At 42.3% G+C, this 18200-nt stretch overlaps 1 protein-coding gene across 2 annotated transcripts in view; it reads left to right on the forward strand.

Annotated features, from left to right (window-relative positions):
• Positions 1 to 18200, forward strand: part of SNX29 (sorting nexin 29) — a 1557993-nt gene that overhangs the window by 1498546 nt on the left and 41247 nt on the right. The window contains exon 21 of one of the 2 annotated variants that reach the window (XM_085632106.1): positions 14972 to 15055. The exons of the other annotated variant lie outside the window; for it this stretch is intronic. Coding sequence (XP_085488232.1) covers positions 14972 to 15011 — 40 coding nt within the window. The 3' untranslated portion in view covers positions 15012 to 15055. Of the gene's footprint in view, positions 1 to 14971; positions 15056 to 18200 lie in introns of those variants that run through there. 2 annotated transcript variants of the gene reach the window in all.

The following is an 18200-nucleotide window of genomic DNA, read 5'->3' on the forward strand; positions in this document are numbered from 1 at the left end:
TTGAGCCTCTTCACACTTGCCAGTTATGGTTGTGTGCTATGCTTTTTCCTAAGAGGAACCACCGGAGGGAATCCAGGCCCATTCCACCCGGGTAAAGTCATTGTCTTCTGCTCTTGCAAGAAGTGTTCCAATTGCATAGATCTGTAAGACACTGCTGTTTGGGCTTGGAGGTGCGCAGGGGTGGGCACTTTGCCAGATCTAAGCTGCAAAATGTCCTCATCTAACCATCTATCAGCCCAGTTCATCATGGGAAGGTATTACTTGGGAATCTATTCATCAGGGGAGGGAATTGCAGGTAGCATTATCCATAAGAAGAAAAACGTACTTACGTTTGGTAATAATATTTCTGGTAGATACTCTGTCTACCTATAGATTCCTCACCAATTTCGCCCACCTCCCTATTTTGATTTATGTATATATGGGAAAATTAGTAGTAAGATTACGCCATATGACTTCTGTGATGTCACCAGGCACCATTTCAGCGGTGGCACTCCAGACTGGTGTCAAAGAGCTTTTGAAGTTTTCGGATCTAGTCTGGTGCCTGGAGTAATTCAACAGCTCAGGAATCTGCAGGTAGGTTGGAGGTAGGTAGTGTAGCCACCAGAAAGTTTGCTACCAAAGGTAAGTAACTTTTTCTTATTATCCATAAATTTGTTGTCTTATCAGATTCTGGATAACATCTGGAATCTGCCACTAATCACCTGTCTCCCATTTATGATCTGAGAAGGTTCTTTCCGAAGCAGAATTTACAAGATTATTTCTTCAGTATAACCAACAATCATCTGCTTCCTCACAAGCTTCATATGAGATTGAGAGATTGATCCTGATGCTGTTGCGAAGGTGTAGCATGCTCATCTGAAAGTTCTCGCTGAACGTTTATTAGAAGTGACCAACACTAGTCACCTAAATCATCACTACATTTGCTTCGATATATATCCTTGAGCAGGTCTGAAACATGTTTAGGTACCATGATTCACTGTGCTGTAGGACTTCTACTGCATCTCACAGTTGAGTCCTATCCTAGAACGTGTACAAACCTGCTCCTTTATGCACATTTGCTCACAAGGAAAATTCTGTGTAGCGCAAGTCTATTGGTGGATGCAAAATCGCATCATTCACATCAGGACATTGAATTTGCTCTTCTAAATCAAGGGATATACCCATCAAGTGAAATTTAGGTATGCAAATACCTTTGTAAATTTGGCCGTTAGTAAGATAATCCTTTTTTTTTACTTCTTCACTATAAATGTACCATTTAGACACACATATCACTGGCCTTTATTAAGTACCAAAAAAGTTATTTCATTCATCTACTAGTTCATAACTATTTTACATAAAATCATATGGCATGTTTGATCACATAGGTAATATCTTTTGCAAATTATCTAATTCAACCTAAACCAGTTTTGTTTAAAAAAAAAAATTACTAATAAAGAGTTCAGTTACAAAAACAGCAATTACAAAGAGAGTGGTGAGCCGTATGCTGATGCAGAATGATAAGCGCCCTCTTCAAGCCTGTCAGTGTAAGGTGAAATGAAACAATATTTACCGCGCACTATAATGCTCTCACGCACTTTGACGCATTTTTGGACGGAATCACTATCTATTACACAAATCAACTTGCAAATCACATAGGAACAACATAAAAATGAGGAGGGCAAAGACATGTTCTGCTCCAACTCTGCCCCTTAACTCAAGGAATTCTTACAGTTCATGTCGGGACAGTTTTACCTTCTGCAGGTGAGGTTGGATGATTCACTTATAATAACGACTCTCTCTTCTGGCACTGTAATTCTTATTAGCTTCTCCCACAAATTAGATCTGTCTACAATGTCGAGAGATGTTGAGTAATCCACAAATGCTCACTTTACAGTACAGAATCTCTCCCAAGCTCCTGTATAGTACAGGTGGTAATTTGTATTTGTTTTACATCATGTTCTGGCACATGCAAATTACATGCAATGGGTTTACCGGTCTAAAAGCGGAACTATCAATGTCTATTCACTGATACTGTTTAATCAGTTTGAGTGTGAAGATCATGGAGTGCCCAGAGGTAAAAGGTGCAGTCCTTGTAGCTGCATGGATTGATTGACTATATCATTATTCATAATTTTTCTATTGCGCCACTTTACCACTTTCATATTGGAGAGCTTTTCAAAGACTATACAGAGAAATTTAAACCAACAATCCTCCCTTCTTTGTATCAGGGAGGTAATCCCGAAAGTCTAACAATGAGGTTGAACTTGCGAGCTTTCGAATGAGGATAGAAGCGAGATCTAAAAAAGAAGACGGAGAAGAGAGAATGGGACAGTAACTTCTCTTCAGAGGTTCAGAGGAGGTCCAGAGAAATTATTTTTCACAGTTCTTATCCTTTACTTGGTCTGATTGTACTTCTGGAGTGCTCACCAGAAGGCACAAGGCACCTAGTGTAACTGGTAAGTTTTATTTGTTTTACAGAAACATTTTCTGGCACAGACGCATTACGGGCAAAGGGTTTACCAATCTTAAAGTGAGATTTGGTCTCACTATGAACATCTATCACCAATACAGTTCAACCATTTTCAGTGGGAAGCTCAGTAAGTACCCAGAAGTGAAAGGTGCAATCTTAGTAAATGTATGCTTTCTTTGTCTTTGTAGTATAAGCTCTGGGGTCCATGCCTGAAGAGAGAGTAGTTACACAAAAGAGTCAGTTTAATACAGTCAGCCATTTGTCTTTGTTCTGGGGTCTCACCTAAGGAGCAATCGGATTGAGTGGGCTGTATTCAACCAGCCTGCAGGTGATCTGAGTAGTTACCTGGCAGTGGAGCAACCAGTGGAAATGGGCATTATACAACAAGATGTTGTGTATGCTGAAAAAGGTCCAACCAGGCTAGGGCGGCCATCACGGCTCGTGGGTGGGGGGACGGGAACGCGCAGGGGGCGTGGGCTGCATTGAAAAAAATTCAAAATAACACTTACCTTGCTGCCGCCGCTGGGTCCCTCATCTTCCCTCCAGCTCGCTTGTGACCGACTCCTGGTTGGAACAGGAACAGGCAACCAGGCTCCCACCCCTAAGCCAATCACAATGCTGTAATGCAGTATTGTGATTGGTCTGAGCACCGTGACACGGCGCTCTGCCAGGGGCTGTAGGGGTGGACATGTTCTCCATGCAGGCTGTAATGCAGACTGTATGGAGAAGGGGGAAAGTCGGCATGACTATTTTGGGCAGCCTGAGAGGGCCGATCAACCAGTCATAGCACACAGGAGTGTTCTACCACTCCTCCCCTGCAGCTCCCCCACCCCCTCACACACTGCAGCAGTAGGAAGACAAAATAAAATAACATTATGTTACTATCATTTTATTTTTTCCCTCTCTTTTGCTGCTTTCTGGCAGTGGGGCGACGCTCCTCCGCCTTAGCAGAGGAGCCGCCACTGCAACCATTGGTAGCAGAGGAGCAATCTATCAGCATGGCAGAAGTGCAACCAGCCACGAAATATGCTGTGTGGTCCAACCAGGACAAGCAAAAGTGCATCGCCTGGGAATAGGTATTCTAGAACCGACCTTTGCATGTGCTCTGGGACCAACCAGGAGTGGCAGAGGAGCAAACCAGGGGAGCGTAGAAATGTGCGGACAAGGAATGGCACCAAGTCATGCAAACATCTCATCTTTCATCTGCATTGAGAAGCAAACTACTGCATGTTTCAGAAAGTCCATGAATCTAACAATCTCGCTTCTGAGAGCTTCTTTAGTAGCAGTCTATGCCAAGAATCGAAAAACCAGCAATATAAAATGCTGGTTTAATGGAGCATTTAATCTTCATTAAACCTGAGATAATGCCGCATATGCGTTGAAATGCTCTTATCAGTTCGTCCACAGTTGATACATATTTGATAGTCAGTAGTAACACACATGAATTGAATTTTCATATTAAAAAAAGGGATTTGATCTACTTTGAGGCTGCTTGACACCTGGGGCATCCCTGAGCATCAGCTTGTAGTTGTCAATATTGACTGTTGTTTGTAGTATATTCATCGTGTTTAATGATTTCAGATATTCAGAAGTATTTTCCGGAAAACTCAAGCCCTGAATTCTTTTATGATACATTTTCTTAGCACTAATGCCAGTAAAACAAGCAAATGAATTATGATTGACATTCTGATCTATAAACGGATCATATGCAGGGGAAAACAACTCACTGTAAATTAAATTAGGAAAGCCAACTGGCCGGGAGGACTAGTCTGGTCTTTGGCAATAGCAAAAGGCAATTGGAATGAAGAGAACCTGTTGCTGAAGGGAGCTGACCCATTGGTAATGCTCTATGCTGTGTTGGTCAGAAACAAAATGTGAATGCAAATGAACATACCAATCGAGGAATATGGCTGACAGAAAGACTCTCTGTGCATGTGTGTGAAGGTATAGTTATAAAACAAAATTTAACAACAACTCTAATTTGCTACTTACGGTTAGCTCTGCGCCCCATAACATCCATGCAAACCATAACTTGCATACCCAATGCAGTGCTCATGACCTCTCATTACAAAGGTCAGATTACATATCACACTACCATTATTACTCTCAACGAGGCGACTTCAAATAAAGTACTATTTACCGGTTCAAATATATGTAGTAGTTATTTAATAATATTGTGCTTTTTGCTGGTGTTATTTGTTGGTAAACAATATTGTGAGGTTATAAGCATTGCGTTTGGAGTGCTGGATATGGTTTGGTTGGCTTTTTAGCAAGCTATGGGTTTTCAGAACTAAACTTAATGGTGAATTTCAGTGGTTTTAGCTTTTCTTTTTTAAACATAAATTAACTTTAATTGTGTTTTTTAAATACATTTCATAGGTTTTTTTTCACGTTTTATGATGAAATCCAAACCATAAAATCACTTTAACTGTAGCTTTTTTTCAGTGAATTTTAGGTTTTTGTTAATGATAGATGTACATCAACCTTTTTTTAAGTTATTTCCTTCCCCACTGTGCACTGTCTTTGGCTGCCAGGGGCAGCCAACCTTTGTTGGAAACAGCCTTTGGCCAATGTGCTGCAACTACCACTGCGCATGTAAGATTCCAATTCATCACGTCAGCCAAACTTTGTTACACATGGCCCACAGCCATTCCACTGCGCATAGCCAACCTTTACTCCATACATTAAAGACCTATTTGTAATGTGTTGTGCAATAGTGTATTTAGTGTACCTGAACTCTCAATGTGCATCCCATCTAAGTTGCTCAGGAGGCCATAAAAAAAGAGAGAGCCTGACTGACTGAAAGTGTAGCTGGATCCAGCACATTAGCTACACTCAGACACAGGGCCGGACTGGGAACCAAAACCGGCCCTGGCAAAGTGCTCGGCTGCCCCCCCCCCCCCGGCATGGCCGGGCTGGGAACCAAAACCGGCCCTGGCAAAGTCCTCGGCTGGACGCTGGGGCTTGGGGGTGCTGCCGAGCTCTTTGCCAGGGCCGGTTTTCGGCCGATTTTGTTACAGGCCGATTTTGCAGCTATGCTGCAAAGACGGCCCTGTAACAAAATCGGCCCCCAGGGGCCCAAAACCGGCCCCCACCCGTGCAGCGCACCGGGGGATTGTCCGGTGCCCGCTACGGCCTGGTAAGACACCAGCGCAGGTGAACTGCTGGGGTGGTATGAAAGCAATGAGTACTGCGTGCACTAGGAGCAATCAACAGGACAAGGGTTTAGAACAGTGACACTCAAAGTACGGCCCAGAGGCTGCACAGGGACCTTCGGCCCTTTACTTGCAGCCCTCTGGTCAATAGCAGCACTGGGCTGCTGTTCACTTGACAGAGCAGAACATTCAGAAAGCTGTGAAAAAAAACTAGCATACTTTATGTACTTCTTAACTAAAGTAACCGTAAAGAAGAAAAGAAGGTGTCCTAGACAACTTATCTTTAGGAACATTTTTAGTTTTAAAAGCATTTTGCACCAAACATGTAAAAACATGATAAACTCTGAGCAAACTTCAAAAAAGTGTATTTTATTAACATACAGGAGCATTTTAACTTAATAGATCCAATTGTATCACTGTATTGAGAGGCATTTATTAGCAGTGATAGTTTTCAAACATGATCTTGGAAAAATTCATGCCGCCCTCCTCCTGAAAACAGTGCCATTAGTGAACCGAGAGGCAAGTCATTTGTCAGATGCACCTTGTGTTTTGCCTTGGTTGTTAAATAATTGGAACACAAGAGAAGGTTTTATACAGCACATATCCAGAACCGTATATTTTAAGGGGCTCTTATATGTGGTAATGAAGAAATAGGAGGCAAAGTGAAATCAACCAATTGCCTCAGATCACAAAATTTCAACAAGTGGGGAAGCCAGGACTGATACCAGGTTTTTCTGGTTTCACATTTTCCAATTCAGCCACCACCAGATGGGTATCTCTTTCCCTCTAACATTTTATATTAGAAGTTAATGGTTTTACTTTAATTCTTGGTGCACGAGAATATAGTATTGGTGGCAGACAGAAGTCATGTGAAGGCTCGGTTTGCTGTCCACACCATTCATCTGCTTCACATCCCCTTACGCCCACCTTTTATCACCCCTACACTCGCATTGCTGGGTTCGGTGCGACCCTCGGGCATGCCACAGACAGTACTTTGCAGCCCCCGGGGACATGTTTGCGAGTACCAATGGTCTAGAAGAAATACTCCAGTTCTTCTGCTGTTTAACCTAATGAATTGATTGACTGAAGTAAGAGCAAAACGTCAAAAAGATCCTAAACAGAATGTCATTATGGCTCTTTTCAGACTTAAGTTATCAAAAAATATACATTTTCGGAGGAAGGGATATTATGTTTTGAAGCTAAGGAGAAAGGAAATCGAGCTTTATACTTCACAATGTTCCAAACTTCGAGCATGCAGATTATCCAGATTAAAAATGGCATGCGCCCATTGTTAGAGAAATGCATGTTATACATGCATGTGATTACCATACATTTCTTGATAAAACTTCCAAACCTCTGAGGCAGCAATAATCTAAGGGTTTCGGTAGTAGGTTGTTATTTTTAAATCTCCGCAGTTTGTAGATGTTCTACCAGGCTTCCCAGTATTTACAACTTTTTTGCGAACGAGGCTTTCAACTTTCATAGACATGCGTTTCTGTCATTCATTGAAAAGACGGCGTATGTATGACCATTTTTGTTTTATTGTAGGGTCTTTGTTTCCTTTGTATTGATAATGCAGTATATAATTGTGATTCTCATATTACCATGACTAGAGAATCTGGATTTCATTAAAGACACGGAGGCTGACATTATGCATTATTCCTTTAATGCAGTCCAAGCAGCCGCTAACATCACAATATTAAAAGGTTCCAGAATAGAACAATAGCAACACATGAAAGGCATGAGCCATCAACAATCTGCCTCTTTTAAATGTGGAGGAAAATAAGTTCATGAAACTTGAAAGATCAAAACGATCTTCTGATGAGCAGGATGAAGAAGGAAGAACGAAGGTAAAACGAAAGGCCAGACGACACACAGTTAAGGAGCGTTTCCTGAATAGAGAAAGAAGTAAATAACTCTTGAATGTAAAAAATAGTGTCAAGCTTATCAAGCTAAAAGGAAAAAGAGATGAAACAAGTGCTGTTAATAAAAAGTACAGTAATAAACTGTAACAAAAACAGCATTAAATCATTGTAAGACCACCAAGGGGTGGGATGGGAGGGATAATGTCAGTCTCTGTGTCTTTAATGAAATCCAGATTCTTCAGTCATGGTAATATGAGAATCGCAATTTCATTACAAGAACGGAGGCTTCATTATCCATGTTGGTAGCTTTGTAAAACAACATCAGACATATGTTCAGTGGGCTTGCAATAATGACGTGCAAAGGTGCTAGCATTTGACCAGTCAGCAGCTTTGAGAATGTTGTCCAACTTACCTCCAGACCAGAGACATTGACTGGCCATAGCACCCCTCTAAGGGAGTGAGTTTGAAATTTCTTTAAGTCAATACCTGCTAAACTCATAACAGTCTTAACCCATCTAGCAATAGAGGTCGAGGTTATGCCTTTGTGGGTTTTAACAAAGGGTATACGTAATTGGTTAACATCCTGAGGGCGAAGAGCAAACATTCTGCGATCATACTCTCTCATGCAGTCCACAACGCAAAGTTTTGGACATAAATCAAAACGTGGGTAAAAGATTGAATCAGACATAGTCTTTGTTCTTCTATAAATCTCAAATTTGATTCCGAACATGTTATAAGATCTATTCGTAATCTCCAGGGCTTTGACATCAGAGACCCTTCTGCATGAGATTAGGCATAGTAGAGTAGCCACCTTAATGGAAAGGTTTTTTTTCTATTGAGGAGAGTATTAACAGGCCAGTTATTGAAAATATCAAGGAATAGTTTGACATCCCAAAGACTTTCATATTTAGGTTTAGGAGGTCTTCTTAAACGAATGCTTTTCATCACTCTACAAACAATGAGATTTTTACCTACTGTTTTACCATTGACAAGGACATGACCAGCAGAAATAGCCGATCTATAGCAATTGATAGTTCGATAGCTGAGGCCTTTATCAAATTGTTTAACAAGGAAGTTAACTGTGTCAACAATAGGTGCTTCCAAGGAATCCAGGTTCCTTTCCAGGCACCAACGTACCCAGATTCTCCATATGTTGTTATATCTGTAGTGAGTGCCTGGGGCCCAAGACTCTCTGAGGAGAGTTGCAGCCGTCGCTGAAAGGCCTGAGATTTCATTGGATCTCCTCACACTCTCCAGGCAAGAAGGGTTAAACTCCTGTTCTGAATTAGTGGGTGAACTCCTACCGTATACATCTGCAAGAAGATTCTCTAGGGTAGGAATTAAAAAGGGGGGGTGCAAGCTAGTTCTAGAGTGGTGGGGGACCATGCTTGGGATGGCCAAAAGGGAGTTATTAGGAATTTCCTCTTATGGATTGTAAAATTCTTGATCATCTTCATCAAGATCAAGGACATACTCATCAGCTGTGTCTGAGGATTCTATATCATTAGATTCGTTATCTCCCATATTGTAAAGAGCATTATGATATTTTGTGCCGCTAGGGACACCCAGATGTTTCGTGTCACTAAGGACACCCAGTTAAGTCGTGCTGCTAGGGACACCTTGGGAGTTCGAGGTGCGAGGACCTCCATTAGAAGTTGAGGTGCTAAGACCTCCCTGAATTGATGAGGTGCTTGGACCTCCTATATTGCTCTTATCAATGTTTTTACTTTTCTTAAGTCTTTTACCCCTTAATTCAGTGAACTTGTCAGAGTAGGGGTTTGCAATTTCTGAGATTTCGTCCTCATCAGGGAGTGACCTTTTAGAGGACATGATCTGACTTAAGGTCTCAAACATGCAGGACCTCAATTCCTTATGAAGGATTTTTTGCAGGGCTTCGTTGTCTATGTTAGGAGTAGGGGCAAGAGCCTTGTCTGAGTCAGAGTCAGACATGGTATATAGGAAATGTTAACTTGTACAAAGTGGTAAAGCCCTTTAATGAAAGATAATTAGGGAGGATTTCCCTTAATAATAGTGACACGGACGAATAATTCCTCTCTTATTATAATTAATTTTGTTCTAGAATGTTGAAAAGGCCAGTTAAATGAGGATTTCCAGCTAAAACCCCCTTTTTTTATGAATAAGTTTGTAAAATAATAACTACTTGCGGATGAAATCCGAAATAATAAAAGGTAGCGATGCACAGCCGTGTTGGAGTGCGTGGCCTGCATCGGTGGAAAGAGGTGACAAACTGGAGTTAAATGAAGACATTAGGTAAGCTCATTATGGCATGAGGAAGTAGAACAAGGATGAAATTGAAGAATAATCGTTTACACAAAAAACAAAATATTAAGGTTCGATTAAACATCTAAAAATCTTCACATATATTCAAACATTAGAAATAGTACATAAGCTGAAAGAAAAGGCAGGTTAATCTAGTCAGTCACGCAAGGATGGGAGTAGGGAAGGGGGTGCAGGGAGATCTCTGTAAATTGGAGATCGGTATAGAGGGAGTAGGAAGGGGGGTGGGGTTAAGCCACACACAAGGGAACTTCAAAATAGAGATAAAAATGAATAATGGTAATGAAGGAAAATGAATTTATCTGCTTGGAGCCGCATTTAAAAGAGGCAGATTGTTGATGGCTCATGCCTTTCATGTGTTGCTATTGTTCTATTCTGGAACCTTTTAATATTGTGATGTTAGCGGCTGCTTGGACTGCATTAAAGGAATAATGCATAATGTAGTCTCCGTTCTTGTAATGATATCATCGCAGTTACTACACATTACTTTTACTTAGATTATTTATGCTGGTTTTTCAACAATATTTTATAACCCCCCCCCATACCCCAAACATCGAATAATTTCAGTTGTGTTATTTTCTCATGGGTTTATTGCTTTAGTTTTCGTGGGAGTTTAGAACTCAATTCAGTCTGTTTTTTCTGAACGTGTGTTACCTCATCCGAGGGAAATATAGGTAGCTCCAATTTGTTGTTTTTAGTGCATTGCCTGATGTGATTTACCAGTTAAAAATAAATGTTGAATAATGTAGACAATGTAATTCCCATTTGTATCTCTTCTTTGCGTAAAAACTTAACCAAAGATGTTCTCATCACCGACCTTTAGGGCTTAAGTACAGAAAATTGCTTTTTAAATAATCCGCTTATTTGTTGATTGGCATTTTAATAGATATGCGAAGTAAGCCATTTGAAGGAAATTGCTAAATGCTTTGTGTATGCTTTCTATGTCACAATATGTTTTAAGTACCATATATGCTTTTGTTAGATGACCAGTTGCACTTTTTTTAAAGAATGAAACCATTTTCTTCCTGAATCAATTAGACAGGCATCCATTGGCTTTTCTACTTGACTTATAGAGGTAAAATGCCTAAGATCACCTTCAGTTGTCTTGTATAGAGGGCAACCTCAGTTTATAGCAGATATTTTCCTGTTTATGGGTTTACTAACATTACCCTCCTCCTCTTCGTCCTCCTCATCCCAGACCTAACTTGTAAGGCAACTCCGCCTCCCACAGATATGTATACTTCTATTTCTATGACTAGTTTAAATGGACAGAGGCAGGTGGATTTTTTAAATGGAAAAACGCATCGTGTGGTAGCACAATGTTATTTGCAGACAGCACATTTGCCATTGAAGTGGTAACTAAATTTGCACAGGCATACAGTTTTATCGATAAAACTATAATGCACAAATGATAATGTGTGTGAATCAGGTTTCAGTGAAAATGTATTATTTGTACATCACCAAGTAAAATGTATTAATTTGGTCTGATCCTACTAAACTCTTTATTCCCCTCACACTTCAGAAATACAAAAACAAAACATGCTTCATTTTGCTTTCCTGACCACTGAATGTGTACAGTTACTTTACAGGTATTTTTCATTTTGTTGAGATTTGGGAAGAAATGACATCCTCCAACTTTACCTTTTACACTTCATGTACACCAGCAATTGACTTTATTTTACTTTCTCTGACTGCAAAGAGGGACACATTTGTATATACTAGTCATGTCCTTTTAAAAAATATACAGTAGATGTCATAGCCTGACAATTGACCTCTATCTTTGAAGCGCAGCAAAAGTGGTGCTATAAATACATAATTTAAATGCATCTTTATTGCTTGGACTTTGGCGACTCACCACAAATCGGCTCGCGACCCAAAGTGTGGGAAACATTGGTGTAGACTAATCTGCCCTGTCCTACTTACATCTAGGGAATAGAATTCCACCTCTTCACCCGAAGAGTGAGATGGACATAAGTAAAGTACAATGAGCTCTTGATAGAGAGACACATCTCTAAAGAATTTTAGGAATAGGCTCCAGGGGGTGACACATAACCAATTCCTCAAGAAGAGGAGCAAAACACATAAGTGCTTCAAGTCTACCGGAATCTACAAGCAGAAGTGAAGGCAACTGAAAAGACAACCTTGGCTAATAAGACCCTGACCTGACATTCCTGTTGAGATGATTGCATTGCCATCAGTGAGAATGAGGTTTCTTAACTAAAAACACTAAACGAAAACATCTTAATTTGTATGATGGCAAAATCTTTAGCTAAGTGCCTTTTGATTTGCTGGATTTGGTTTTGTTTAGAACTTAGCCATGGAAGTTAGGATACTGCTGTCCAAGAAAGTCAGAGAGCACTTTACAAGAGGGAGACACTGCAAGACTGTCAGTCTCACAGGTATCTGCAAAGAAGCAATATCGAAATGATGGCACACTTTCATGTAGGATGATTTCTTAAACACCCAGGTATTTTTTTAAATAGTGCAAGGCTAGGGTAGAATACAGTCTATCTGACAATTTCTTCATAATGAAAGTCCTTGAGTAGAAAATGTTTTCTGTGATGTTTAGGCTCCTTCTCTACAGCACCTTTCAAAAGTGGTGTTAATTCATCCTCTTCAAGCACCTTCAGGTGTTTATGGTTTCCCCTGTCTGGAGATGTAGGGGGAGGAGTCTAGTAAGAAATTGAATGGCCAAGCAGAAATATGATCAACACCCATCCTTCCAAAATAATGACTTGCCACCAAGCTGCTTGATTTGTAATTCTGCCACCTACTAGCCAAACAAAGGTTTGAACAGAAAGTTGTGAGTAGTCATTCTGTCCCACTTTGATCATACGTCTTGGACTTTGTGTAATCGCAGAGGTTTAGAGATATATGATATTACTCTCTTTGGGTATTTCCTTGATTGATTGGAATTTTAAGAAGAAGAAATCTTGTGGGTACACTTGAAATAAAGCACAGGTCTCGAATGGGAAACTTGAATCCTTCATCTATTGCTGAGTGTGGATTTGTGGGATTATGAATGAGTTGATTGAAGTGTATCCAGGCATTTACAGAATTGGGAGGTTACAGGGTCAATCAATCCAAAATGGAGCTTCTTTTATTTAGTACACCAGGAATAGAGCTGCCGGAAGGGCTAACATTTTTACCTTTTAAACCAATTAGATATCTGGGTTTGTATGTAACAGTGGACTTCCTTCAACTTTTTCACCTAAATTACGGTAAAACACTTGACAAAATAAAAAGTCTATTAGATAGATGGACATTATTGCCCTTGTCAATAATAGGTTGAGTCTCTTTCATAAAAATGTCGATTCTTCCTTCTTTGTTATTTTTATTTTGAACCTTTCTCTAAAGATTCCAATCTCTTATTTTAATGAAGTCGATAAGGTGCTTCGGGAGTTTATTTGGGCTAAGAAAACGTCTTGCGTTAATTTATCTATTTTACAATTGGACATAGATCAGGGAGGTCTTGCGCTACCTCATGTAGCCACTTATTATCAAGCTGCATTACTGCGCTTAATAACTCAGCTTCTGTCCCCTCTTTCGAAGTTTGATAATTGTTTGTTTAATCTTATGCTAAGGGATAGTGCTATTAAGTTACCAGAATATTTGCTTAATGCAAAGTTACCAAAAAAAACAAGATATAAGGTGGTGAATATACTATTAAGCCGCATTCAGCGATTCCACAAAAATTATAATTTTCCTTCATGCCATGCATACTGCTTTCTTTGTGACTGTGAGGTATGGGGCCTCAAACTCCCACAAAAAGGGGTACAGCCTTATATTCTGTTGGGCTTTTGTAAATTAGGCGATTTTTATAATGGTACTAATTAGATGAAGTGGGTGGCTTGTGTCGAAATTTGAAACACAGAGCCGTGACCTCTGGCTAAGTTTCAGGCAGACTTCATGTTTTCTCTGGACCAACTTCTGAGGAATCAGTGAGAGTACGAGAGTAATTTTAAAAGCTGCCTTTGAATCAAATCTATCAGGTATTGGCAACTGGTACAAGGTACTACGCCAGGAGAAGAACAAGAACCTCATTGAATTAATGCTCCCAAAAATCGCTCAGGAAACTAACTGCAGCTTTAGTAGACAGGAATGACTACGAGTCTGTGAGTTTGGCCACAGGGCATTGAGAGTGGCCAACTTTCAAAGAATGTCCTTCCTTTCTCAGTGGGTGGCCTATTACACTCCTTCCAGGCTCCATAAATGGTTCCCTACGCTACTGAATGACTGTTTTAGATGTAATCTGCCTGAGGCAGGGGACTGGACACCTGTATTTTTCACTTGTCTGAAATTACAACATTTTTGGGAACAGGTTTTTAGGTTTATCGGTAAGTGTGTTTCATTAGATATCCTTCCATGTGCATCGCTGGGGCTATTTGGCTCCTCCTACGTAATCAAGCAGCTCTCATTATATGAGCAACTCTTATTATAGGAGGAACTCTTCGTGTCTCTCGCCCTAGCAGTAGCTAGATCTCTAATTCTACAAAACTGGAGATCTCAGAAATTACCTACATTGACCCTGTGGTTACAGAAAGATGGAGAGGACTTACAAATTTGAGGAGGCCTACGCAAAGAGGATAGGGCCGGTGCGGAGATTTGGGTTGTCATGGAAGGGCTATGCTGCAATCACGCACACAAATTATAATTTGTGATTTATTAATGTGGAATTTTTAGGCGTAGAGTGGAATTATATAGGTTATTAAGCTAGGGGTCACACGTCATCATAGAGTTGATGTCTAGAATGCTGTTTTTTTTTTTACATTATGTATAATGGAGTATGAATTTATGTCTTCTTTTACCTTGGATTGTAATTGTGTGACTTAATATGCAATAGGTTTTATCTTCTCTGCCTCTTAGTATATATTGTGTATCATATTTATTATGTACTAATGAACTATGAAATTTGTTAATTTATTGTCTATTTATTATATGTGATTGGAGAGTCTGCAAATTTGTCTGTATTATATAAAAAAAAGAGTTGATTGAAGTGTGTGTGGGTATTTCGATCACAATGGCCCGTGTAAATCACAGTTGATACTGTTTATGGATGAGGTGCGTTGTGCAGAGTGATAGTACCACTCCAGTATGTGAAACATTATGGCAAAAGGCAGTTTGGCACATAAAATATTTCTTAAAACTTTGTACTTGATGCATTTCAGTATGGAAATTGTAATACTTGTATTGTTCTTCTACAGATTTGTATTGTATGGGGGAGATTTTATGTGTTTGTCCTAAAGAAGGTGGTTTAAAAAGTATGAGATCCACCGAAACACGTCGACGAATTAAACAAGACTGAATCTGTGTACATTTCTGATACAATCGATGGTGATTCCTAAATGAAATCAAGTACCATGTACAATGTTGAAACAGATCAGTATGACGGAACAGACCACTGGTTCTGTTTTTTTTTTCATTCTCCCTGTGTTTGTTCATAATTTGGTTTAAATTTTACTGCATGAATTTGTTTTGCACCATATTGTGAGAAAAGAATCAGTGCATGTTGATTTTAAATAGTAACTGTTTTAACTGTTTTTAATTCTGGGAAATGGTATAGTTATTTTCTACTGTGATACTATCAATGGACACATTGTATGGACCGTTAGTTTGTAATTAAAAAAGGTATGTGAGACTATACAACTTGACCCTAGTGTCTTTTAAGACTGCAGTGGCACTTAAATGAAAGTTATTAGAGCATATGCCATACTAGCCTATAGATTCTGGTTTGAGAGTGAATGTAGTATATATATATATATTGTTAGAAATGGGATTTCTGGTTGGCTAGGGCTTGCGCCAAAGCCAGACAGAAACCACCACTCTAGTCAGGGCTGGGGAGTTACACGCCAAAGATAACCCCTGCTCACCCCCTTGGTAGCTTGGCACGAGCAGTCAGGCTTATCCCTGAGGCGATGTGTAAAGCGTTTGCGCGCGCACCCAGCAACAACACCCAAGGCCCACCACAAAGGAAACTCCACACAAGGTATTCTATGAAAATAGCCTTTGTATTATACACAACACATTAGATAAAAACACACACTCTACAATGTGCCAACAGGCACGGGCAGAATTTACAAGGGAGTATATGTACAGGGGACAGGGCCACATGGACCACTGTCCGGAATTAGCACTTTTTAGAACATAGGAATAATACTGTAGACCATAGCACTTACAATCACTGTAGCACTAAAATAGAACATGTAGCACCCAACCAGTAACTACTGGTATCAGGTAAGTACCACCTACGCAACCCTAACCACCTTAGGCAAATTATTGCGCAGGGAATCAGGACCTCACTAGCACCACCTGTACTAGGGAGAAAACAACCACCTAAGTATCACAATACCTGTAGGGGTAAACGCACTTTACACATGATGCATCACATTCAGAGGTGTAGAACAAGGGAAACACATGATGCATAAACTACATTCAGCGGTGTAAAGCAAAGCACATGACGCATAAACACATTCAGAGGTGCAGGGAAACCCAATTGCGCAAGAACTCACATAAGCCACCACCTGTGGCAGTCTCTAGGCCAACTGGCCTTGAAGGGGCAAGGACGCCCTATGTTGAGCAAAGTCAGGGGCCAGACTGCGCAGGAGGCACAGTCCAAAACTCAGAGGGCCACAACCTAAACGTGGCAGCCGCCCACTAAGTGCTGGGCAGCTGTGGAACGAACTCCGGCACCGGCGTGCCTCTGGAGCCCTCTCTGGGCTCTGTCCACCCAAAATGTCCCCTCGAGCCTCGCAGGCTCTAAATAATAATGCTCCCCTTCGTTGGAGCGCTCAGGGCGCTCTGAGCAACCAATATGTCCCCTTGGAGCCTTCTAGGCTCAAGAAACAATGTGCCCCTTGTTGGAGTCTCACAGACTCTATCAAAATGCCCCCGGTCGTGGGAGCGGCCCGCTGCCTTCCGGGGCCGCTCTGTGTGCAAAAGGAATGCCCCCGACGTTGGAGCCTTCACGGCTCTGAAGAGAAATGCCCCCATTCGTTGAGGGACTCGTGGAAGAGCAGAGTAATGCCCACGACGTTAGAGCGACCTCGCGCTCTACACAGACACTGCTCCTTCGCTGGAGCGACCTCGTGGGCTCTTTTAAACAAAGTGCCCCCCCCGTTCGTTCAGAGCGTCCCCTACTCACCGGGCCATTCGCAGGGGGGACTCCGTTCTTCCCTCGGACCATCGGTGCTTCGCGTAGGGAGCCTCTGGAGCTCCCGTCACTCTGGACTCTTCCTCCGCAGGGCGAGGCGGCGCCAGAAAGCTCCCGCTCCTCGGGGGCTCTCTCGCTCTTTCCGGGTGCCGTCCAGCGCGGGGTGGGCTCCCGCCTGGATTGGTCTTCAGGGTCAGGCCCCGCCTCCTAAGGCTGCCGGGATTCCCTTCCGGGTTGCCGCGGGCAGCGCGGCGGCCCAGGGTTCCCGGCGGCTGCGGGAAACACGGGGTGGGCACCCGAGAATTCAGCAACAGACTGCGGCCAGGTCCGCGGGGTGGGCACCCGCCAGGGATACGTATCCTTCAATAAAGCGGGGTAGGCACCCGTGGGCCGGCAAAACGCGGGGTTAATGCCGGGTGGGCACCGGCTTTCAAGAATAAAGCGCTCCTCGCGCTATGAAGCCAGTGAAAGCGCTCCCAGGCGCTTAGGGGCCCACCTAAAGCGCTCCTAGCGCTATAAGGCAAACGAAAGCGCTCCCAGGCGCTTAGGGGAGCAGGAAAGCGCTGGCAGGTGCTTAGGGGAACACATCCAGCGCTCCCAGCGCTATGAGGGAAAGAAAAGCACTTCCTGGTGTTTTAGGGGGAAAATAAAGCGCTCCCAGCGCTTTAAGCAGGACCCAAGCAAAGTTCTTCCCTGCATGCAGCAGGACAGGGGTGGGGGGCAAGGCTGGACCCAGAGCCAGCTCACTGGGCCTCCAGGCAGGGAGGTAGTCCAAGTGGCGGTCCTCTGGTCCAGCAGCAGCAGCAGCCCCCCTCAGGTAAGATCCTGGCAGAGAACAGTTTCTGTGGGGACACAGCCCCATTTTTATACAGTCAAACCCCTTTGTTCTGGGTTCAGGGTGAGGGGGAAAACCAGTCGCAGCTGGTTGGGGAGCACCCTTGATGTGCTCAGCCCCTCACTCTATTCACTGGCAGGGCTAGGGTCGTCAGTCGCACCACAGGGGGCGGGGCCAGCATTGTGTGTGGAAAACCCTGGCCTATTCAGGACCCAGGTGTACTCCTCCCACCCATCTAGCTGCTGATCTCCCCATTCACCACTGGGTGACTCATCCTGACTCTGGGGAATCCCTAGCCCGTCACATGACATGACCAGCCAATCACGCGACAGACACACTGCACACAGAAGTGCCCACTTCTAGAAGTGGCACTTCCACACTAGGTACATGCACGCCGCACACATCATCGCGCAGCATTCACTCCCACGAGTCCGCACATACCAAACTC

Source organism: Triturus cristatus, chromosome 10 (genome assembly GCF_964204655.1).
Source record: "Triturus cristatus chromosome 10, aTriCri1.1, whole genome shotgun sequence".
Classification (NCBI taxonomy): Eukaryota; Metazoa; Chordata; class Amphibia; order Caudata; family Salamandridae; genus Triturus; species Triturus cristatus.